Consider the following 25,928-nt stretch of genomic DNA (forward strand, 5'->3'; position numbering starts at 1 on the left):
TACCGTCCGCTCGAACCCGATACGGTCCGAACCTGGCTCACCAGTCGGACCCGGTACCGACCGTCGGAACCCAGCCCCGCCCGGCGGGCGGCGCGGCGCGCAGGCGGGCGCAGCATCACCTAGCGGAGGCCGGAGGTGCGGGCGCGGGCGCGCGGGCGCGGGGGCGCGCACGGCGGGCGGGGCGGCGGCGCGTGCGGGCGGGCGCTCGGGGCACACACCGGCCGGCGGGCTGACGCGGGGCGGGCAGGCGGCTGCGGCGGGGAGCGGGGCCGGTGGAGGCGGTTGAGGAGCCCGCGGAGCCCAAGAGCTCGAGAGCTGAGGCGGCCGGACGCGGCCGCGGAGCCGGGAGCGCGGAACCGGGCGCGCGGAGCCGGGAGCGCGGGGCGCCGGCCGGCGGGGCCGAGCCCCGAGCCGGGCCCGCAGACCTAGGCGCGTGGCCCCCCGCCCGACCCCGACCCGGCCCCGACCCCGCGGCGGCCCGGGCGGGCGGGCGAGCGCGGCCGGAGGATGTCGGCGGGCGGCCGCGACGAGGAGCGGCGGAAGCTGGCCGACATCATCCAGCACTGGAACGCCAACCGGCTGGACCTGTTCGAGATCAGCCAGCCCACCGAGGTACGCAGCCGGCCGGGGTCCCCCCCTCCCCGGCGACGCCCTTCCGCCCCCCGGGACCCCCTCCCGCGCCGGCCGCGCCCCCGGACCCGGGGTGGCCGCGCCGGGCGCGGGCGGAGCGCGGTCACCTGTGCCCCGGCGGGGGGCGGGGGAGGCGGGCGTGGCGGGGACGTCTTTCGCGGGTCTCCCCGCCCGCAGCCGGGGTCGCGGCGCTCGGCCCGGGCCCGCGGACCTTTGTCACCGGGACGCGCGAGCATGTGACCGCGGCCGCCGCGGTGGGTTTGGAACTTGGGGGTTGGCGGCCGGGAGCGTAAAGTAAATATCGGGATAGTTGTTCCAATTGTGCGGCTCTGCTGATAACGCGGCCCGGAATTGAACTCCCGTGGAAAGAAGGTTTCCTCCCATTCGCTGCCTGCGCTCAGGTGGACGGGAGGGCGCCCCTCCCCGCGCCGGCCGTGCGCGCGTCCGCGGTGACCCAGGCTGGAGAGGGGGAGGGGGAGGGGAGGGAGGGGGGGAGGAGACCTGGACTGGGGGAGGGGGCCCGGACCGGGCGGGGGGGAAGATCGAGGGAGGGGGTGGGGCAGAGGACCTGGGCTGGGGGTGGGGGTGGGGGACGATCGAGGGAGGGGGAGGGGGGCTGGGCTGGGGGAGGGTGCCCGGACCGGGGGGGGGGGAGATCGAGGGAGGGGGAGGGACTGGGGGAGGGGCTGGGCGGGGGCGGGGGTGGTGGCTGGTCCTGGGCGTGCTCCTGGAAAAGGAGGAAATCTCTCTTGCTCTCGGCCTGGGACAATGGTAGTTGTTTATAGCAAAGCTGCTGAAAGAGTTCCCAACAGTTAAAAAAACAACAAAAAAAATAGGTTTGGTCCCCATCCGCCGGTCTGGGGGAGGTGGGGGATGGGAGTGGAGGTGAGGGTCAGGGAGGGACCCTGAAAACCGATTCATCCCAGCTAGCGCTCAGGCTGTAGTTGCACAGACTTTAGCCACGCGAAATACACCTTACAGAGGATTTACGTCCTCTTAGGAAATTATTTTAATAGCATCTGTTTCTGATTTGTTGTAGTAGGTAGTTCAAAGTTAGTATTATTTACTAAAATGCCAGCTTTTGGGCAGCAATACTGTTTGGCAAATTTGAACATTCTCATGAAATTTAATCCCTATCATTAAACTCCAGTTTATATTTCTGCGTAAACTTGACCTTCACCTTTTCAGCGTCTTGATTTTGCCTGTGGTGGGAAAGATCCATTTCTTCTGTCTTCCTGGGCAGAGCCATTCATCTTACTCCTTAGTTGAACACTAATATAAATTATTAGGTTCAGGTTGCCAATTTGAACACCGACGCTGGGTTACGCCTGATTCACAGCTCGTCTTCTCTAATGATTTTATGGGTTAGGTGCTAGTAAGCGAATTGATAATATGTAGTTAAGTGTTCATAGGCTTATTAGCACATCTTTTGAAAGGTGACTGCAGTAATTTGGCCTTCAGGATTATGTTGTCTTTCAGAATAATGAGTTCATTTTTCTTATCTCTGGCTTTAAAAATTCGGATGTAAAATATTATTTTGGTGGATAGTTGTTTTTTTCTGTTTGAATGGACCTATTTATATATATATATTTTTCAGAGATTTCCCAAGTCTGGTTGTGAAAAGGAATATTTTTTCAGTTTAGTAATAGGTAATTCAGTTTACTCTTTGGGATTTTAAATTGCATTGGCATTTTAAAAAATCCTGAATCAAAAACAGATTAGTTAATTGATTTTATTAATTCTATTTTTAAGCACTCGATTGAAACTTTTTCTCTATTTTTTTAGGTATACGAGTAGTTATTAAAGTAAAACTGACCTCTCATTTGGAGAGCTACTCTTTTCCTAGTTATTCTGTGGGTGAAAAGTTGCTGTGCACACGTGTTGAAGCAAAGCAAAAGTTAAAGGACATTTCTGGGGAATGATTATATATTTCATTTAGTAGTTTTTCCTCCCCACGTATATCTGAACATTCCAGTTTTTAGAAATGATTCTCCAGGATTATGTTAGAAAGCTCTTCATAATGAAATAAGTTGGTTTTTTAAAACACCTGTATGTTATTTTCTTAGCTCTTATATTATCTAATACCTAGTTCACACTTTACTTTTTGTTTTCTGGAGAACCTTTGCATACTGTTAAGTTTATTGTGGTCTTGGAAGTTTAAGCTTCGCATTTAGCATGTATTTTTCATTATGATGTAGGTAAAAACTAAAGTTAATAATTCTCTAAATCACTATTTCAAGGCCAACAGTTTCGATTCGCTTTATCTAAACTTTGTCGTCTGCAGTTTTTTACTATCTGAGAAATAATGAATTGTTACTCTATTTGTCCATCACAAGTCATTGTTCTTAGTTTTCTACAAGAATGTAACCATTATATTGGCCTTTATTATGGTCAGTAAATGTTGAGCAAATTTACTGCAGAATTTGATTTGTAGGAATATGATTTAAGCCTTATATGTATATATTTGGATAATCTTTTCTTATGTACATATATGAGAGTTTAGTTGTGGTTTGTTTTCTTTTGATTGCTTTTTTGGGGGTTACAGTGATCAATATCTGTTATCAAATTATATAACTATAGATCACCTGTGATTGGTTTCAGGCAGCCTTGGATAACCACTGTCTGTGTTTAGGAAGATGATAAACTTGGCTTTTTGTGTTACATTCACTTTTAAAGAACATTAGAATATGTTTTAAAATCCACTTGGTTAAGTTTGCTTCATATTCACCTTTGTGTGTTAAAGGGCTTCCAAAGAAAAAGCAAGTTATATTTTATCATTGTGTATTTTTCAACCCCTTCCTCTCTCTGGATCCCAGGTCCTTTTGGAATTTAAAATGAGACTTGATGATCTAAACTTAAAGTTGATGTTTTCTCACCAGGAGATTGATATTAAGCTGAATTAATATCTTGATTACTATGGGAAACTATAACTCATAATAAATGCTTCTGAGAGCTTTTTAGTCCTGTCTGTCCTTTTCTTATTTTTGATGTTAAGTCTTTATTTCCTTTAGGGATTTCTGATTATTTATTATGGCAGAGTTCTTGTTCCTAATCTCATTACCTCCTCAGATGAGGGCTTCTCTAGTTACCCAAAGGTCTCCGTGTTGTTTTTTGGTGTTCTGTTGTTTAACTTATCCCAGTTTTGTTATTATAGCCGTTGGTTTGTCTGAATCCCTCTCCGATTGCATGAAGGCAGGAGCTTAGAGTTTTATTGTTTTAAGCAGTTTTATGGCTGTCACATGGTAGGTGCTCAGCAAATATTTTGTGGAAAGAATACTGAATATGGCTTCCTTCGTGTGTACCTTTATTCTTGACAAAATAAGATACATGCTTTTTTAAAACTTAGTGAAATTGTCTTTTAGGATCTTAAAGATTTATCTTTTCAAGTCTTACTCTTTTGCATAAAGTTTACACCGAAATGCAAAAACCATGCTAGGTAGTTGACCACTTCATGAGACATTTCTTAAAGTCATTTGTTTTATTACTTATTGAATTCATTGCCTTTATTTTGCATTGATGGGAAAAAAGTAACCTAGAATTTGTGTGGATACCCATATATTCTTTATTAAAGGTAAATATGTTCTATTTTAATATTCTGATTAATCTTGAGAAGTAATGTGGTGATTCACATTACCCAGAGGTGTGTGTAAAAAATAACTTGAAGTTTGTCAGCGGAGGTGGAGTAGGCAGTCTTCAGATGAAGTAGTAGTAATTGCATAATTTAGAGCTAAATCTCTATTTCAGACTAATGCTTAGGTTGTAACTATGCTTTATCATACAACTTAACTATATTCGAAACTAGTTTGAAAACAACAGTTGTATTATTAAACGTTGGTACGTTAGAAGGTCTGTATTTCTGGTGAGTAATGTATAATGAGATAGGCAGTTGCCAGTGATGTGTTTTTAGTATTTATAGGTATCTCTGCTCCTTTTAAAAAAATCTTTAGGGCTTCCCTCGTGGCGCGGTGGTTGAGAGTTCACCTGCCGATGCAGGGGATGCAGGGGACACGGGTTCGTGCCCCGGTCCGGGAAGATCCCACATGCCGCGGAGCCGTGAGTCATGACCGCTGAGCATGCGCGTCCAGAGCCTGTGCTCCGCAACGGGAGAGGCCACGACAGGGAGAGGCCCGCGTACCGCAAAAAAAAAAAACTTTACTTTTTTTTCCTGTAATAATTGGTTGCAGTTTATGTTTGTGGGTGTGTGCTTGTGGGTATGAGATCCAGGCTCTGTGTCACGTTGTTTCCTTACCTTGTAACTGAAGCGGCATCTTGACTAGCTTCACTTTGCTGTGCTCCTGACAATGAAAAATAATTTTACTTTATGCAATTTATAGACTTAATGGAACGTAAGTGTTGTAAGTGTAGGCTTTTCTAGAACTATCAATTTTTGATTGTGGTTAATAGTAGAATAGCAAAAGTGGTTCTTTCATATTCATGAAAAAGTTTGATTTGCAGAAGATCAGGATATGGTACCAAGTTGGTGGGGTGTTGAAGAGAACAAGGTTTAGGGTTATGTCATTAAGGATTTAATTGAGCAGTTGTAGTGTATAAAGCATTATTATTAGTGGTTGGTCATTATTCTGGTGGCGTAGATTAATTTGTTTATAAACAGTTTTACCAGACTTGAACTTGGGTGTAATATCAGAAAATGCTAATAAATAATATAGCAGTTATTTTGATATTAGCTTGCTTTCCTTTATTATACATAAAATGTATATATGAATAATATTTATGGAAATTAAACTGACCTCTTAATTGAACATTATTTTCAGGTTAGGTAGAGCCTGTTGATTTTGGTTCAGAAGTTTGCTGTTGCTATTAGCTTCCTGGCTGACTGTATTTCGGATACGCTCGTTCACCTTGACGATGCCTAGGACGGTGACCTATACTTACGTTTGTAAGTTAGATACTAAGCAGTGAGCCAGATCCCACAGACCCCACTTACCAGGTCTGAGCGTGTCCCAGGCGTTGGCTGACACTGACAGGCTGGCAGGCCCTGGGAATCCATTGGTGGCTCCCAGTCAGGGCCCCACAGGTATGAGGTGATGGTAGGTGTGGGCGTGCTGTCAAGGTGGACCATCTTTATGCAGGAGCTGTGCACGAGCTGGAGCTTTTCCTTATATTTGGGGTCATGGATGGGGTCTAAATAAAGCAGGCTGAGGGCTGGTGGGCGGGGGTATTGGCCTGTCTGTCTCAAGTCATCTGGTTGAGATTTTGTTCTACAACAATAAAAATATAAAAGCTCACTTATCATTTTGGCATAGATGATTGACCAGAACCATAATACATGTAATTCAGAAAGTGAACGTGCTTTATAAAGTTAAAGTAAGTTCATAGAGAAGTATCAGGAGTTCACGTGGAAGCCGGGAAAGTATTTTCCCAGTATCAGTGGACCCCAAACAATAAGGATGATCTGGATTTTACGATTGTGTGTCATGAATGAAATTATTTACAGGAACCGAGATTGAATAGTTTACGATGACTGGAAAATAGCCAAAATTTCTGTGTTTTCACTCAAAAGAAGTTTAATGTTAAGGAAGAAGTCAGTTGTGTCACTTACAGAAAATAAGGTGTGAACTTCTGTCGCTGTTGTTTGCGTCGTCGTGTTTTTAGGTTGGCTACACACAGCATGCTTTGCTTTCTCAGGGCGGTCACTGCGTCATAGTTGGGTTGACCTGTGGAGCACTGCTGTGACGACTGATCACACCAGGATGACAGGCGTGAGGGAGGTTCACTCTTCGGCGTGAACAAGATGAACTTGCTTAAATTGTTTGTTTTTTCCATTCCCTGACTTTACTAGTGCTGTTCGTGCCCATTTGATCTCGGCACGCTGGACAGGATCATTCACTTCTTTGTGTTTTTAAAGAAAGCCATTTTCCGTTTCGGTTGGACAGAGTAAACTGGAAGAGGACATGTCACTGTTGAATCTGGTTCTGCTACTGTCGGGCAGTACAAACAGTGGGACAGGTGCTTCCAAAGGAGAAGTCTCGCCCAGCTTCCTAAAACTCCCCCTGAGAGTTTCACTGTTATTCAGAGTAGAAGAGAGCTTGACCCCCAAAAATAGGACCCAAGAAAAAAATGCTCATTCGTTACTATTGTTTGGGTATTTTATTGGTTAAGAGCAGTCTAGCTGGTGTGTTTTATTCTGAATCATAGCTTACAGTTCTCTGTTGCTTGATTTCACACATGTTCTGTTAAAGGAAAATCAGACTTTGGTTTTGGCAAATTTAAACCATTTGTTCCTGTAAAGAATGTACCCTCTCTCTCTTTTTTTTTTTTTTTTTTTTGCGGTACGCGCAGGCTCAGCGGCCATGGCTCACGGGCCCAGCCGCTCTGTGGCATGTGGGATCCTCCCGGACCGGGGCACGAACCCGTGTCCCCTGCATCGGCAGGCAGACTCTCAACCGCTGCGCCACCAGGGAAGCCCCAACACTGTACCTTCTCTTTACCCTTGTTTGCTAATAGTGGTACTTTCCATGGTGACTTACTTATTATACTTTCTATTTCCTGATTTTTGCAGGAGAACTAACAGAATTTCTCTCTTATAATTTCTTTTTGTGCTGCTGTTACCAGCTTTTGGTACTGAGGCTGGAGGTTGCCAGTTTTCTCCCCTCTTGCTTTGAATCTGGTCTAGTTCCATATGTTGAGTAGAGAAAATGAAACGTGAGCAGCAATACAGTCACCGTTGGACACGATCAGATGTTTAAAAACCAGTGTATTCTTAACATGCGTGACTCTTCCTGTATTCATACTTGGTATAAAATGTGTACCTTGGGAAGGTGTCTTTCAAATACATTATTTTTAGGTAGGTATTGATATTATCTGAATAAATTTCTGAGTGCTCCAGACTTGTAGAGAAATGCTTGTGAAATCTACCGTGGTTTGACGTAAGTTTACAATATACCATGATTTTACATGAGCTCCTTAATGGGTTCTTAGTTTACGTTACATTAGATTTTTCACTTTAATGAATTTTTGTGTTGGCAAGTACTTGGGGGGATTATTGGGGTGATTATTTTTAAGAGACATTGGTAATAAAAGTAAGAATCAGTTATATGAAGATTTCTGGTTTGAACCTAAGTATTTTCACTTCTGGTACACAATTCTCCTTTGGAAGATTGTGTTAAGTATTTTTCATATTCTGTTACATTAAGATCCATTCGTCTGTTTTGCACTCGGAATGGGTCTTGTACGCATGCGTGGTTTTGTGCCGCCGTGCATTGACCGTTTGGAGAATACTGGTTCACTGAGCTGTGTGGGTTTTCCACATGTTGGTACATTTCTTTAAACAATATAAAACGATCCCATTGTTAATATCATCACTGACTAGAAAACTCTTAAGTACTGGGAAGCTCTCAAGCTCAGTGGTGGAGACACATTTTCAAAACGCCTAGTTTTCTGTCAAAGCTCAGATTCTATTGCCGGCAGCCCTGCCACAGCAGCACTTGAAGGAAGGGGCTCTCGCTTCGTTTGTTCCTGAGGAAAGGCCCCACATCCACACCCGAATAACTGTAGTTTGTCAGCAGCTCTTCCAGGTGGGAGTGGTGTTCCGTGAAACAAGCGGCTCGCTCAGCGCACAACGTTTGCGCGGTCGCACACGCGCTTTTTCTTGAGAGAGCCATCGGACTCTGATAAATGGAACTTCTCTATGTGCACTTCGTATTTTGGCAAATAGAATATTGAACAGATATACTCAAGAGCCCAAGTGAAACTGGCCTTTTTATAGGTGTGAATGAATAGCAGTGAGAAATACGTGGGCCATTAGTCCAGTTTGCTGCTGCTGCCTCGACTTGTGGTAACGTGCTGTCAGATTTACCTGTCATTACTTTGTACCGTCAGTTTAAATGCCAACGTGGTGAGAGAGGCTGATACTGCCTGAGTATTCGTAGGAAAAGAGTTTTGACCTCCCAGTTGACCTGAGAGGGTCTGAGGGGGGACCCCAGGGATTCCTGGATTACAGTTTGTGAGCTGCTACCTAGAATACTTAGTGATTGGTTTTAAGAGTTTTGGTTTGGGCTGATTTTTAAAATATATTCTCAGGTGGATATTAAAGTCTGTATTCATGGTATTTTCCAACTAGGGCTATAAGATTAACATGGAACATTTAAAGTGTGAACATAAGACTCATTATGATAGAAAGGTATATTTTAACATATATTAATTTATTTGACATATATATTTGCTTAATTTTTGTTTATAAATACCTATTTTAATTCTTAGTTATCAGTAATAAGATGCAAGCATTTTTACATTTTTGCTGTTGAAGGGTACTGGCCATAACCCAGCTAAAGCAGTGACTGTGAAGTTTTATTACTCTGATTCACTCAGGCTGTGACCTGGGCCACTCCCTCCTGGGCCGGAACAGTGGCAGGTAGCGTGGTTGGTGGGTGTGTCGTTGACGTGGGCTCATGTCTTCAGGTGCTTGTCTGCCCTTTCCAGTCTCTCCTTCCCAAACATCAGCTCTGCATTATGCCAACCACGACTGTGTAAGGATGTTTTTTTTGTTGTTGTTTTTAAATTTTATTTTATCTATTTATATTTGGCTGCGTCGGGTCTTCGTTGCTGCGCGCGGGCTTTCTCTGGTTGTGGCGAGCGGGGGCTGCTCTTCGTTGCCGTGCAGGGCTTCTCATTGTGGTGGCTTCATTTGTTGCACAGCACGGGCTCTAGGTGCGCGGGCTCAGTAGTTGTGGCTCGCGGGCTCTAGAGCGCAGGCTCAATAGTTGTGGCTCACGGGCTTAGTTGCTCCACGGCACGTGGGATCTTCCCGCACCAGGGCTCGAACCCATGTCCCCTGCGTTGGCAGGTGGATTCTTAACCACTGCGCCACCAGGGAATCCCATAAAGATGTTTTTTTCCTACTGTTTTTAACCAACAAACAGTTTGTATTTTCCCTTAGCTTTAATATATCTCCCGAGAGAGAGACAGACAACACAGGTAGTATTTATATTTTAAAACTCGCCATGCACGATATGGAATTGTAATGCTTATAAATAATAGGTGAACATATTACTTTTTAAAATGCATATGGTAAAAACAAAATATTAGAATACTGAATTTATGTTAAAGGCTAGCAACACTTAAGATTAATGTAGCTACTCAGTGGCAGCTTTTTTTGCAGCAGATATGTTGTGTTCTTCATTCATGGCTAGGTGTAAGTTCATTTTGAAACTTTGGTGACCATTTCCTTTCTACTGATAGTATTACTAAATTATTTTGATGGTGCACTGTTTTTAACCACTTAGTGAGACATGTTTATTAATAGACATCTTGTTTTAATTTACCAGAGTAATAAAATACAGATAAGAAATCTGAATTGCTGAATAAGTGAATTTGTGAATGATTCCTTTGTAGATCAGCTGAGCTCTGCTTCTTCAGAGGAGGAGCCTGCCCAGAGCGCCAGGGACAGTGTTTTCACCACATTTCATATTTAGGACCTCGAATATTTTGAAATGCGTTTTTAATTCTAGTTTGGCAAAGGTGACCTTGTTGAGTTCATAGTACAGTTAAGGTGTTTTTGTGCCAAACTTGTTGATTTCGGGTTTTAAAAATAATTTTTTATTACCTTCATGAAATTGTTATTTTGGGAATATCAGGGACAGTAAAATTAAGACCAGTGAATCTGGAAAAGCACTAAAAAGCCTTTATGATGTTCTTTTATGGTTTACTTTTGAAGCGTATTCTTGAAAATGTTCTTAGACATCAAGGAGTTAATGCATTTGCTTTTTTCTATTATGGAGATTATGTGCTTATTTTAGAATATTTGGAAGCACTTGAAGTATACATGTATATTTAGTTGCATTTGGTTATTAATTATTTGCATTTTAACCAGTACTGAATCATGTTATGTTATTCATCATGTTATTTAGATTATCTGATCAGCCAGGTCTGTCAGGAATCCAGTTTTTAAAAGCTTCGTAGGTTATTCTGATAACAGTTATAATACTTAACATTTCGTGACTGTATAGTGTCTGTACGCATGACGTTAGTGTAAATGCTTTGCATGTATTCTCTCTTAGTTTTTACAGCAATCCTGCGAGGTGGGTACTTTTGCTAGAGTCTGTTTTGGTTGAAGAAACCAAGGCACAGGGAGGTCAAATAACTTGCTCTAGGGCATAGAACTGGTAAAGCTGGGAGCAGTGATCGGAACCCGGGTAGTCTGGCTCTAGAGCCTTCCTGTAACCACGATGACAACTTGGCGAGTTAAGATCACTGCAATTTAGAAATGGAACAATTTAGAGCTTAATTTTAAGGAAGAACCACAGGCATGACACAGTGAGACCGTATGTGCATGCGTATGCGTATCTTATATATACATGAGTGTATGGATTTTCATCTTGACTTTTTAAAGCCCTATTATATCGTTTATCTTGGAGACAGGTGATTCTGTGTTTTGTAGTCAACGTGGTGCAGCCGTATTTTATTTTCTAACTGTACGCAGACTGTTGGATACCTTGTATCCTGCACAGTGACCAAGAATTTGGTAGCTTCGCTGATAGCCTTCCTGTGCCCGAGGGAAGGAGAGGTAGGCCCTGCCTCCCTGGGTTCGGGGCGCTCTTCTGGCAGCAGGGCGGTGATTGGAGTCCAGCCGTCTGCCCACCCCGGTGTACTTCCTCCCCTTTCCTCTCGATGGCCTCCTTCACTGCCTTTCTTCCAGACTTTACTCTGGATCTGGCTGTGGCCCTGGCCCTTTCCTGGTCTGTGCCTCAAATGAAAGGACAAGCAAAACTGCCAGGGCTCAGTTAATTTAACTTCATGAAGTGTTGTTTACGTATTACCTAGCAATTTCCCCCCAGGTGACATTGGAGTTTCAACCGAGTCTTCCAGAGCTAATTCCTTGTTGGTTACTGAGGATTCTAACTAAGGGCTACTGAGTAAATATTTGCCTTTCCCAAACTGGAAGGGAGAATTACAGGCAAAAACGGCTGTTTTGGAGAACAGTATAGTGGACCTTCGAGATCATACTCACTTCTCTGTCATGAGCCTACGTTTTCTCTTCTTGAAAGAAATAGTAAAGCGTGGAGGAAGTTTCTCGGTGGGAAGTTAAGTGTACTTTTCTTTTATGAGCCAAGGGCTGAGTATTTGATTGTGGGAACCACGCGTTAGCATACCCAGTTTGTGATGACAGCAGACTAAGTGTACTCGCTGAACTAGCGTTACAGGGTGATTAGATGCATGTAACTTCACGTTGTCACCCATCGTATTTTCCTTACTTGTATCAGTTTGATGTTGCATTTGCCTTTAGATGCTGTGGTTCATATTCTAGCGCAAAATATAATTTAACTTCAAAGTTATCATTAATTTTTTTACTGAGTGGCGCCTAAACTATTAAATATTACTTGTTTGTGGTTTGCACGGCTTCTGAACACGCTTCCAGTGCTTCAGGAATGTTTCCATCTCATTGGTGCAATGACGCTTGTAGACAGTTTATCTTTAGTGTAGTTACAAACGCATGGGATTGGCGTCAACAGCTCGATTCTTGAGAAACATTACGGACTTTATGTTAAGTACAGTGATAATTCTTGTTTGCTTCTATGAACGTGTGAGCAAAGATTTTGGAAATGTTTATGCACTTACTTCAGGGCCTGAGTGCTGTGAGAAATTGCTTCTGTGGCATATTTGTTTTTGTTTCTTTTTCTAGTGGCTTAGCCCTGTTAAAACCATGGCATTTAAACGCTTCTTTTGGGTTTGTCATAGGCTAGTGCAGTGTTCATTCATTCAGACTAATATTTACTGAGTGCCTCCATGTTTTAGGCTTTGTTTATAGGGCCTGGGCCTACACGAGAGAAAGCTGAACTGCTCTATCTGAGGGAGGGAAGGGAAACAAGACTCGGAATAATGGCCCCATTGTGCCCTAAGAAGAAAGCTTAAGCTGTGGCGCGCAGTGCCGACAGCGCCTGGGCCTGAGGTAGAGCCCTGGCCCTCCCACGCGGTTCCCGTGACCCTCTCTGCCGCCGCATATCCATGGGCGCTCACTCAGTGGTCACCTACTGCGTGCCAGTCGCTGCGTAAGTGCTGAGCCTGCAAAGCTTAGTGGACCCCGATCCTTTTCTCACGTAGCTCCCGTCCTAGTGTGGCAGGTAGACTGAAGGGCACGGCAGTAGTGTGGTGAGTGCTCCGCTGGGATGCTGAGGGGCGGGGGCCTCCTCAGAGACTGTTGACATGGGTCTTGAGATGATGGGGAATTTTCCCTGTGGATCGGGGGAGGGTGTTCCTGGCAAAGAGCGTTGCTAGTGCAGCAAATATGTGTTCATCTGATACCTGTGGGGCGGCGGTGATCAAGGGAGACATCTGTGTGCTGGTTTGGAGGAGTCAGGGGAGCACGTGGGGGCCGGGGGAGCACGTGGGTGGGCACAGTAAACAGGTGTGGAGGCCGGGGGAGCACGTGGGCGGGCAGAGTAAACAGGTGTGGAGGCCAGGGGAGCACCTGGGGGCCGGGGAGCACGTGGGGACCAGGGGAGCACGTGGGCACTGCACCTCCCCTAGAGGGCAGGTCAGCAAAGCTTCACTGAGTTCATTTTAAGAAATGTTTACTCTGAGTCCTGAGGAATTTGTAGAAAAGGTGGAAAACTTATTTAAAAGTATTCAATCTGGTTGAATCTCTTTTTGCGCCCGTGAACATGCAGGTGCGTTGGTGACCTGCAGGCTGGCTTGTTCCTCAGTACTTTCTGCTCCTCCCTGAAAGAGGATCGTAGGGCTTTGCCTTCTTGGCACAGGCTTGACCACGTGGCTTGCTTTGGCCAGTGACACGCCACTCTGAGCAGCAGCTTTAGGTCCCAGATGCACGCTTCTGTTACTGCTCTTCCCTCCTCCATGAATTAGTGTGTCCCAGGCTGGGGCTGATGAAGAAGCCTGGTGGAACAGAGTGATCGCGAGAGAGAAATGGAACTTTGGAGTTGTGGCCCCTGAGCTCTTGAGTTCATTTGTTTTTGCAGCATGGCCTAGTGTGTGTCCGTGTGTGTCTGGATGTATGAGTGTGCCCGCTGGCCTGTCTGGGCCAAGGTGCCAGCTGCTGGCTATGGAGCTGCAGGTGTTAACAGGGCTGGTTTCTTGCGGGCCTTGTAAGCCAAGGTGAGAATGCTGCAGATGAAAGAAGGCGATGAAGTTTGCAGTTGAGCGCACCTGGCCTCGCTGGCGTCAGAGTCTACGGGGCAAGGGGAGAGCGGGCCTGGAGGCAGGAGGCTGACAGGGTTTACGGCAGGTGTGTCTGTGGGATCAAGGCCGCAGTTCACGTGGAAGGAGAGGATGAAACCTGAGGAGGTACAGTTGGGACTTGGAGAGTGGCAAGGAGATTGTTGAAGAGAAAAAGTTGTCCAGGATCATCTCAGGTTTGTACTTAGCTACTAGGTAGGTGGTGGTACCCTTAGGCGGAGTTAAAAAAAAAATACAAGTGGTAGATTAGGTTTGGGTGGGGAAGTAAAAGGTTGTCTTTGAGATGTATTGAATGTGAGGTGCTTATGAATATCTGGGTAGAAGTTTCCTACATAGACAGCTAAGAGGAAGGGGACGGGGGAGAAGGGTGTGGCTGGAAGGTAGCCAAGGCTGGGTGAGCCTCAGGAGAGAAAGGACCTAGGTCGGAAAGCTTGACAACCAAACTCTCTGAGGTCGAGCGTACGGAAAGCCGGAGGCCATCCAAGTCCAGTACAGGAGAAGAGCATGTTGCTGTCCAGCCGGGGGAAGGTTTGGAGCGAAGGTGTCTCGTGCTGAGCTTTCTGTTCTGTGATCTGCAGCTACCTTGTAACTCATCTCATCCCTGCCTTCTTGCTTCCAATCCTCCTGGCCTGCTAAACTGCTTTTCTCGAGGTAGCCTTGGTTTCCTAATTGCCAGAACCAGTTGCCCATTGCAGGCCCACAGAAAACTTTATTTGCCCCCCCTTTTTCTTTGCAGTGGTATTTGTGCATTTTCACCTTCCCTGATTTCCCCTGGGTGACTCCATTTGGCTCTTCTTTCTTGGCGTTGTAAGTATTTTAACGTTGGACTCTATCCTCTACTTAATTTTTTTTAACATGTAGAAACGTCTCTTTTTAATAAATTTTATTTATTTATTTTACTTATTTATTTTTGGCTGCGTTGGGTCTCCATAGCTGCGTGCGGGCTTTCTCTAGTTGCGGTGAGCGGGGGCTGCTCTTCGTTGCGGTGGGCCGGCTTCTCATTGCGGTGGCTTCTCTTGTAGCGGAGCACGGGCTCTAGGCGTGCGGGCTCAGTAGTTGTGGCTCGCGGGCTCTAGAGCGCAAGCTCAGTAGTTGTGGCGCACGGGCTTAGCTGCTCCGCGGCATGTGGGATCTTCCTGGATCAGGGCTTGAACCCGTGTCCCCTGCATTGGCAGGCGGAGTCTCAACCACTGCACCACCAGGGAAGCCCTCCTTATTTCTGTAATTCAGAAAAGACCTGTAATTAAGTATGGGACCATTATCCTGAGGTCTAGCGGGCAGGTTGGTGTGGAGCGGAGCTGACACAGCACATTTACTTAAGACATTGACCGTAGACGGCGCGCTTGCGTGGATACGGGCACATGTTGCTGGTGTTGCTGGGTCATGGGAACCGCGGGGCGGTGGTTCGTGGGAGGGCTGGTGTCCTGGTGGCCGCTTCCCCTGTGCCGCCTTCTCTCCTCCTCTCCTGCGCCGCGCGTGTCTCGGAGTTGCTGTGGGGTCTCTGCAAGAAGACGGGGGCCTGGCGTGTGCTTTTTCGCTAGGAATTAGGGAATTTCCGAAACACGCGTAGCTCGTTGCAGAGACTAACGACTTGACAGCACATCGTAAGAAAGGATAGATTCTTTCCAGAAAAACGCCGCTGCTTTTTACCTAGAGCTGTGATCTCTAGTTAGAACCTTCTGTGGTTACATTTTGTTGACGGTTCAGTGTCTGACTGGCCCCAGGAGCAGAACCTCCTTGCGATAGTGGCTGTTGAAGAATTAAAATTAAGTAAGACTTTTAGGTGAGTAGTAACTGACTTATTTTTACTCAAAAGGAAGCTATAGACACCTTTATAACACCTATATAAAATTCTCTTAATTTTTGATAGCTATGTAATTAATATTCCGCGTACTAGTCATACTATTCACGCTCTGCAATACAGTGTTTCGGTAATGCTCCTGTGAACATTTTGCTAACATCTCTTTCTGTAGTCGTATTTCTATAAAATAGATTTCCAGAAGCAGAATTTACATCACAGAACATTTTGATAGACTTTGCCAAATTCTTACCTTAAAAGGCTGTTGCAGTTCATACCCCCACGGTTGTGGGTATGACCCTTTACCTAACGCTGTATATTGAGAACCAGTTTTTCAGTCTGACAGTTAAAAGGTCATCGGTTTCAAACTTCACATTTCCTTGTTCATTGTTCAGGTGGAGCGTCTTTCACGAAGTCACTGGCCATTATACTTTTTAGGTGAAGTATCCCTTTTTCTGTGGCGATGTTTGTTTTAATCTTTTCAATTTGTACAAATGCATATTGATGTTTTACCCTGTATTAAAAACATTTTTTTTACTTAGTCATTTTGGTCTTCTAATTTTATATCCGTAAGTGAATGTATTTTACTGCTCATTTCTTTCTTTGTTTTTATGTACTTGAAAAGTAGCTAAAAGATCAAGGGAGCACCTGTTTTTAAAATTGTAGCTGTCTTAGCTTGAGTTACAGCTGAGAGCTTCTATCTCTTTCCTTTTACATTTAGTAATTACCATATTTTGTAAGCGCGTGGACAGCCTTTTTTTCTTAGATCAGGCTCAACTCTATTAAACTCTCCACCACCAGACTTTATAGTATCAGAAGGAGGCTTACACATAGATAGGTTTGTTTCTAAGGTCTTTAAATGTTGAACTAGTTTGGAGTTTTGCTTTGTGTCCCTAGTTTACAATATAACTATAAAATGCTAAATTAATTTTACTTTAACGATTTTATTTATTTCTGCATTGAGAAGATTCTCAGAATGAACTTTAGGGGTATGTTCTTCCTTTTTAGCAGCAAATGAACTTAAAACCTTTTCCAAAAACCAAAATATGAACTTTAGAAGTTCAAAGCTAAGTCACGAGCTTTGCAGAAATTAGCTTTATTGTTAGTTGTAAATAGTTAAGGTTATCTGACTACTTAAAACTTCTCATTGATTTGATTTGTTTTAGTGATATGGTATGTATTTTTTCAATTTATGTTATTTCTATAAATATCACAGTAAAGAAATTAATATGTTAAAAAATGATGATTAGCATTAAAAAAAACAGGTGGTTTTGTTTCCTGGTGTTATCTTTTAGAATCTTCTATGTGATTTGGGGGAGAGGTAGCGTATTGGATACCTAGTAAATGGCATTTTCAGGGGAATCGCTCATTGTAAAAGTCATCATTAGAACTGCGTGTGTGTGTGTGTGTGTGTGTGTGTGTGTGTGTACCAAATGTTGTTTAACTCTGCCGAGCGATTCTGCCTTGTTAAGACAGTCAGTAATTACATGATTATTTTGCTGGTTTGGTTATTTGGTTGATGTGAACAGCCACCTATAAAAGAAGAAAACCATGAAGTACAGCTGTACTTTGCTATCAGTTTAAATTGCCTGATTTTAAAGATGAAAGTTAAATTTTAGAACTTTGTCATTGCTTTTCACCCTAAGTCGCTCAACCCTCGACCTCACCCAAACCAGTGACCTTCAAACCGCCGGATGCGTCACCACCTCGCGCCCCTCTGACTTGCCCCCCCTCCCCCCCCCGCCCAACTCCATCTGCACGTGGCCTCCGGGTCTGGTCAGCTCTCCTTTGCCGCAGGGAGGAGCGCCCAGGTCTGGCTGTGACCTCCCCTCTGCCCCACAGGAGCTCTTTCCTTCTCAGGGCTTCAGGTGCCGGCACGGCCCAGTTTGTATCTGCAGGGTGGTCACTGCCCAGAAGGGACGTGTCCGGCCCCAGTGCTGACTCCCCACTCCGCGCACACCTGCATCCCCTGCGGCCTCCCCGCCTGAGCACCAGCTGGCCCTCCGCTTGGCTCTCACCTTGCGCCCCAGCCTTGCCCCCGTTCCAGCTCGCAGACCTCCCGTTCCATCAGCCGCGGCAGAACCTGGCTGCTCTGCCTTCCAGGCATCATCATCGTCTCGCCTGTCCTCGGCATCCCCGCTGCCTGCTGCTGGCCCAGTCCAGGAGGGCCTCCTCCCTCGCCTGGGCTGCTCCAGTAACCTCTTGCTTTTTTTTTTCCCTCCCGCTGTCTACCTTTGCCCCCCTCACAGTCTGTTTCCCATGCAGAGATGCACTTCTAAACCTTAAGTTAATAATACAGTTTTCTGTTCAGGCTCTCAAGTGGCTTTACTGTTACTCAGAGTGTAGCTCAGCCTCCAAAGCCCAGCACGATGCTGTTTTCTGAGAAGGTCTAATGCTGCATTTTCCCGTCCCATTCTGCTCTAGCAGCAGTGGTCTCGCCGTTTCTCAGATGTGCCCACCAGGCTTCTGCTTGGGGTCTTGCTCTCGTTTTCTCTGCTGGGAATGTTCCTTCCCTACAGCTCAGCTTTTGTTCAAGTCCCCCTTCCACTTACATCCCCCAGTGACTTTTGGTCCCTCTGCCTTACTTAATTCTTGTATCACCATCTGTCATTGTTGTGATCTCCTCCTGTTCGATTCTAAGTTCCGTGAGAACAGAGACGGTTTTGTTTGTTATTCTTCCCCCATCGCCTAGAGTTCGGGGACAAGAAGAGGAGGAGGGGGTGATGATGGTGATGATTTAACTGGAGATAAAAATGTTCTACCCCCTAGGCTTAAGGTCTGTTCTGAGTCTTTTTCGGTTACTAAATTACAGTTTTCATTTCTTTTTGAAACGTTTATTATAGATTGTTATTCCCGTGTTACTGAATATTTACATTTTTAATACAGCGTAAAAACGTTACTGTGAAGTGAGCTTTACCTTTGAACTGGCTGGTGTCCCAGCTTTGGAAATCTGACCTGTGGTGATGGTTTTTATTTTGTCCTCCTTCTAGACAGTTCCTTCCCTTTTCTTCCATTTCCATTCCTGGAGAATTATCACTGGAAAATTGTAGGGAACCCTTGTCCTGAAGAGCTCTGGCTAGGAGGTTCATGGTTCTACCACAGTTGGCATCCTGGGGGGTCCTCTGCCGTGGGGGTAGCGCTTTGGGGGGTCCCGCGCTCCTCCCGGCCCATCTCCTGTATGAGTGACTGTCGCGGCCACGCCTCTGACATATTACACGCCGAGCAGTGGTTTAGATGCACAGCCAACCTGTCCCTCCATTTAATTCCCGAATCAACAAGGGATGTATTATTATTATTACCTACATCTCTTTCAGTTGAATGAGGCTCAGAAAATTCAAGGACTTAGTAGTTATAGTTCCTTCTCCCTTTCGACCTCCAGAGATAACTACTGACCTGAAGACGGTAGAGAATAGTTTGTGTGTTTGAACTGTTGTGTAGTATTCCTCTGTCCATTATCTCTGCTCCTGTCTAGGGACGATCAGGTTGTTCATAGCTGTCCCGTGTTACAAAGGAGGATTTACAGAACACCCTTGTCCGTGTTTCCTTCTGTGCTAATGACAGTGTTTAGGAGGATATCTAGAGGTGTAATTTCTCGGTCAGAGGCCATACACAGTTTCTAATTTACCAGGTTCTGCCAAATTGGTCTTTGAGATGGTCTTTGAGATGGTTACACCAGTTGACATTTCAGACCTCAGAATTCCTCACGTCCTCAGTATATTCAGATGTTTTTGTAAGCTGGAATATATGAAATAATAATTATTACTTACATTAACCTGATTTCCGTGAGTGAACATGTTTTCTTACGTCTATGGTCGTTCTGATTTTCTCTTTGAATTACCTATTTATATATATTTTGTCCTTATCTTTTTCAGTGAGCTGTTTGTATTTTTCTACTTGATTTGTAGGAAACCTTCATAAATCCTGAATACTCATCTTTTGTACATTATATATTTGCCAATATATTTTTGTTTATGGTTTTTTATTGTTTATAATGTCTTATCACGTAGACTTAAAAGCTTTAAAATGTAGTTGGGTTCATCGGTCTTCTCCTTAAACTTCTGTTAGACCTCTTCCCTCTTGTTTGATGAATATGCTCCATGTTCTATTCTGAACGTTTTACAGTTGAACTTTGTACATTCAGGTATTTAGTCTAATTAGAATTTCTTTGCAATATGGGACTCCCCCGCCCCTCCACCCCCATTATAGCCCAGTGCTTCAGTGCTGGTTTTTCTGGCCTTCCCTTTTGGACGTCTCTTTATAAACTCATTGTGTGTCAGAAAATGCTGACACACTTGTGTTCTCTGTCGTGTAGTGGGATTGCTTAGTCTGCATGTGGCTGGAAGTGGGGAGGGTTACAGCCTTCTTTTATACAACAAGGTCAGAGATAGCTTCACATGGTGCTTAGAAGTATGGCCTCTGGTTTGAGATTTTCCTGAGTAAGAATTCTGGCCCATTGGTGTTAGCGGTGTGATCATGGTCAAGTGCCTTCGTTTTTCTAAGGCTCACGTGAGGATCTGTAAGACAGGGAGATAATGGCACCCACCTCATAGGGCTGCTGTTAGGGTTGAAGTAGGTGATGTAAAGAAAGCACTTAGTTCAAGGTCGCTACTTCTGAACCAAGGAGACTCTTAGGGTGCATACCTACGTGAGTCAGGCGCTCTTCTGTTTGTATGGTTCTGTCATCATTATTACCTGGATTTTTCTTCCTTTCCGTGTTTTGCTTTCTTTGCTCCAGCAGACTGTCCTCCTTGTTCATCTCAGGACGGAAACTCAGGTCTGTTTGCCTGGCCTTGTATCAGTTGAGGTTATTTGTGGGGCCCCATTGTATGTTTTAGGTTGATTCTGTATTCCATATCTTAGATTGAAAAAAACTCTTATTTGTTACTGTTTCTGATTTTGTCTAGAAGTGGTAATACCTTCTTCAAAAGATACAGTATAACTTTATATATAAAAATAGAATCAGTGGTTTTTGAGGCTTCCATTTACAGAAGCTCACACTTTTTTCTCATCTCTCTGTATCTTTGTCTTTGAGTTCATGCCTACAACGTAGTCCATTAATTATCTGAAGAATCTATCCCAGAATGTACTGTTTAGTTTATTCATATATGTGTGTTATAGTTAACCATCCCACATACTTGGAATGTTTATTTTCAGTGTGGACAGTTCTGGAATAGAAGTTGGAAGTGTTATTTTGGTGAGCAGAGTGAGAATCTGCTTCAGTGATTGCTTCTTTTCATGAAAATTCTCGTTTGCAATTATGTTAAGAAAACTCCTCAGTTGAACAGTGAGCTCTTCTCATCAGTGTCACTTTGCCTTCTAAATGTCTTTGCTAGATTAGTGCTGTTAGAAGTCCTCCTAGACTTTGCCTTCAGCAGGAGTTCAGAGGTTGGTTCAAGATGGCGGAGTAGAAGGACGTGCGCTCACTCCCTCTTGCGAGAGCACCGGAATCACAACTAACTGCTGAACAGTCATCGACAGGAAGACACTGGAACTCCCCAAAAAAGATACCCCACATCCAAAGACAAAGGAGAAGCCACAAAGAGACGTTAGGAGGGGCGCAATCACAATAAAATCAAATCCCATAACTGCTGGGTGGGTGACTCACAGACTGGAGAACACTTACACCACAGAAGTCCACCCACTAGAGTGAAGGTTCTGAGCCCCACATCAGGCTTCCCAACCTGGGGGTCCGGCAACAGGAGGAATTCCCAGAGAATCAGACGTTGAAGGCTAGTGGGATTTGATTGCAGGACTTTGACAGGACTGGGGGAAACAGAGACTCCACTCTTGGAGGGCACACGCAAAGTAGTGTGTGCATCGGGACCCAGGGGAAGGAGCAGTGACCCCATAGGAGACTGAACCGGACCTGCCTGCTAGTGTTGGGGGATTTCCTGCAGAGGCATAGGGTGGCTCTGGCTCACCGTGAGGACAAGGACACTGGCAGCAGAAATTCTGGGAAGTACTCCTTGGCGTGAGCCCTCCCAGAGTCGCCATTAGCCCCACCACAGAGCCCAGGTAGGCTGCAGTGTTGGGTTGCCTCAGGCCAAACAACCAACAGGGAGGGAACACAGCCCCACCCATCAGCAGACAAGTGGATTAAAGTTTTACTGAGCTGCGCCCACCAGGGAAACACCCAGCTCTACCCACCACCAGCCCCTCCCACCAGGAAACTTGCACAAGCCGCTTAGATAGCCTCATCTACCAGAGGGCAGACAGCAGACGCAAGAAGAACTGCAATCCTGCAGCCTGTGGAACTAAAACCACATTCAGAGGAAGATAGACGAGATGAAAAGGCAGAGGGCTATGTACCAGATGTAGGAACAAGATAAAACCCCAGAAAAACAACTAAATGAACTGGAGATAGGCAACGTTCCAGAAAAAGAATTCAGAATAATGGTAGTGAAGATGATCCAAGACCTCAGAAAAAGAATGGAGGCAAAGATGGAGAAGATGCAAGAAATGTTTAACAAAGACCTAGAAGAATTAAAGAACAAACGGAGATGAACAATACAATAACTGAAATGAAAAATACGCTAGAAGGAATCAATAGCAGAATAACTGAGGCAGATGAACGGATAAGTGACCTGGAAGAAAGAATGGTGGAATTCACTGCTGGGGAACAGAATGAAGAAAAAAGAATGAAAAGAAATGAAGACAGCCTGAGAGACCTCTGGGACAACATTGAACGCAACAGTGTTCGCATTATAGGGGTCCCAGAAGGAGAAGAGAGAGAGAAAGAACCCGAGAAAATGTTTGAAGAGATTATAGTCGAAAACTTCCCTAACATGGGAAAGGAAATAGCCACCCAAGTCCAGGAAGTGCAGCAAGTCTCATACAGGATAAACCCAAGGAGAAACATGCCAAGACACATAGTAATCAAACTGGCAAAAATTAAAGACAAAGAAAAATTATTGGAAGCAGCACGGGAAAAACGACAAATAACATATAAGGGAACTCCCATAAGGTTAACAGCTGATTTCTCAGCAGAAGCTCTACAAGCCAGAAGGGAGTGGCATGACATATTTAAAGTGATGAAAGGGAAGAACCTACAACCAAGATTACTTCATGCAACAAGGATTTAGATTTGATGGAGAAATCAAAAGCTTTACAGACAAGCAAAAGCTAAGAGAATTCATCACCACCAAACCAGCTCTACAACAAATGCTAAAGGAACTTCTCTAAGTGGGAAACACAAGAGAAGAAAAGGACCTACAAAAACAAATCCAAAACAATTGAGAAAATGATAATAGGAACAAACATATTGATAGTTACCTTAAACGTGAATGGATTAAATGCTCCAACCAAAAGACACAGGCTCGCTGAATGGATACAAAAACAAGACCCATATATATGCTGTCTACAAGACACCCACTTCAGACCTAGGGACACATACAGACTGAAAGTGAGGGGATGGAAGAAGATATTCCATGCAAATGGAAATCAAAAGAAAGCTGGAGTAGCTATACTCATATCAGATAAAATAGACTTTAAAATAAAGAATGTTACAAGAGACAAGGAAGGACACTACATAATGATCAAGGGATCAATCCAAGAAGAAGACATAACAATTATAAGTAAATATGCACCCAACAGAGGAGCATCTCAATACATAAGGCAACTGCTAACAGCTGTAAAAGAGGAAATTGACAGTAACACAGTAATAGTGGGGGACTTTAACACCTGACTTACACCAATGGACAGATCATCCAAACAGAAAATTAATAAGGAAACACAAGCTTTAAATGACACAATAGACCAGATAGATTTAATTGATATTTATAGGACATTCCATCCAAAAACAGCAGACTACATTTTCTTCTCAAGTGCACATGGAACATTCTCCAGGATAGATCACATCTTGGGTCACAGATCAAATGTCAGTAAATTTAAGAAAATTGAAATCACATCAAGCATGTGTTCTGACCACAACGCTATGAGATTAGAAATCAATTACAGGGAAAAACACATAAGAAACACAAACACATGGAGGCTAAACAATACGTTACTAAATAACCAAGAGATCACTGAAGAAGTCAAAGAGGAAATCAGAAAATATCTAGAGACAAATAACAATGAAAACACAGCGATCCAAAACCTATGGGATGCAGCAAAAGCAGTTCTAAGAGGGAAGTTTATAGCAATCCAAGCCTACCTCAAGAAACAAGAGAGATCTCAAATAAACAATCTAGCCTTACACATAAAGGAACTAGAGAAAGAAGAACAAACCAAACCCATTTCTTAGTAAAGAAATCATAAAGATCAGAGCAGAAATAAATGAAACAGAAGCAAAGAAAACAGTAGCAAAGATCAATGACTGAAAGTTGGTTCTTTGAGAAGATAAACAAAATTGATAAAGCATTAGCCAGACTCATCAAGAAAAACAGGGAGAGGACTCAAATCAATAAAATTAGAAATGAAAAAGGAGGGCTTCCCTGGTGGCGCAGTGGTTGGGAGTCCACCTGCCGATGCAGGGGACACGGGTTCATGCCCCGGTCCGGGAAGATCCCACATGCCGCGGAGTGGCTGGGCCCGTGAGCCATGGCCGCTGGGCCTGTGCTTCCGGAGCCTGTGCTCCGCAATGGGAGGGGCCGCAGCGGTGGGAGGCCCGTGTACTGCAAAAAAAAAAAAAAGAAAGAAAGAAATGAAAAAGGAAAAGTTACAACAGACACTGCAGAAATAAAAAGCATCCTAAGAGACTGCTACAAGCAACTCTGTGCCAATAAAATGGACAACCTGGAAGAAATGGACAAATTCTCAGAAAGGTATAACCTTCTGAGACTGAACCAGGAAGAAATGGAAAATGTGAACAGACCAATCACAAGTAATGAAATTGAAACTGTGATTAAAAATCTTCCAACAAACAAAAGTCCAGAACCAGATGGCTTCACGGATGAATTCTGTCAAACGTTTAGAGAAGAGCTAACACCCATCCTTCTCAGACTTTTCCAAAAAATTGCAGAGAAGGAACACTTCCAAACTCATTCTGTGAGGCCACCATCACCCTGATACCAAAACCAAAGATACTACAAAAGAAGAAAATTACGGACCAACATCACTGATGAATATAGATGCAAAAATCCTCAACAAAATACTAGCAAACAGAATCCAACAACACATTAAAAGGATCATACACCACGATCAAGTGGGATTTATCCCAGGGATGCAAGGATTCTTCAATATACGCAAATCAATCAATGTGATACACCATATTAACAAACTGAAGAATAAAAACCATATGATCATCTCAATAGATGCAGAAAAAGCTTTTGACAAAATTCAGCACCCCATTTATGATTAAAAACTCTCCGGAAAGTGGGCACAGAGGGAACCTACCTCAACATAATAAAGGCCATATATGACAGACCACAGCAAACACCCTTCTCAATGGTGAAAAACTGAAGGCATTTCCTTTAAGATCAAGAACAAGTCAAGGATGTCCACTCTCACCACTGTTATCCAACATAGTTTTGGAACTCCTAGCCATGGCCATCAGAGAAGAAAAAGAAATAAAAGGAATACAAATTGGAAAAGAAGAAGTAAAACTGTCACTGTTTGCAGATGACATGATACTATACGTAGAGAATCCTAAAGATGCCACCAGAAAACTACTAGAGCTAATCAATGAATTTGGTAAAGTTGCAGGATACAAAATTAATGTGCAGAAATCTCTTGCATTCCTATATACTAATGATGAAAAATATGAAAGAGAACTTAAGGAAACACTCCCATTTACCATTGCAACAAAAAGAATAAAATACCTAGGAATAAACCTACCTAGGGAGACAAAAGACCTGTATGCAGAAAAGTGTAAGACACTGATGAAAGAAATTAAAGATGATACCAACAGATGGAGAGATATACCATGTTCTTGGATTGGAAGAATCAATATTGCGAAAATGACTCTACTACCCAAAGCAACCTACAGATTCAGTGCAGTCCCTATCAAATTACCAATGGCATTTTTCACAGAACTAGAACAAGAAATCTTAAAATTTTTATGGAGACACAAAAGACCCCGAATAGCCAAAGCAGTCTTAGGGGAAAAAAACAGAGCTGGAGGAATCAGACTCCCTGACTTCAGACTCTACTACAAAGCTACAGTAATCAAAACAATATGGTGCTGGCACAAAAACAGAAATATAGATCAATGGAACAGGATAGAAAGCCCAGAGATAAACCCACGCACCTATGGTCAACTAATCTATGACAAAGGAGGCAAGGATATACAATGGAGAAAAGACAATCTCTTCAATAAGCGGTGCTGGGAAAACTGGACAGCTACATGTAAAAGAATGAAATTAGCACACTCCGTAACACCATTCAAAAATAAACTCAAAATGGACCAGAGACC

At 44.0% G+C, this 25,928-nt stretch overlaps 1 protein-coding gene across 8 annotated transcripts in view; it reads left to right on the plus strand.

Moving 5' to 3' along the window:
• Positions 1–227: 227 nt before the first annotated feature.
• AFDN (afadin, adherens junction formation factor) overlaps positions 228–25,928 on the plus strand; it is a 138,235-nt gene continuing 112,534 nt past the window's right edge. For all 8 annotated transcript variants that reach the window (XM_079939691.1, XM_079939694.1, XM_079939696.1 and 5 more), the window contains exon 1: positions 228–612. In XM_079939691.1, coding sequence (XP_079795817.1) covers positions 508–612 — 105 coding nt within the window. In that variant the 5' untranslated portion in view covers positions 228–507. The remainder of the gene's footprint in view (positions 613–25,928) is intronic.

Source organism: Stenella coeruleoalba (genome assembly GCF_951394435.1).
Source record: "Stenella coeruleoalba genome assembly, chromosome: 12".
In the NCBI taxonomy this organism is placed as follows: domain Eukaryota; kingdom Metazoa; phylum Chordata; class Mammalia; order Artiodactyla; family Delphinidae; genus Stenella; species Stenella coeruleoalba.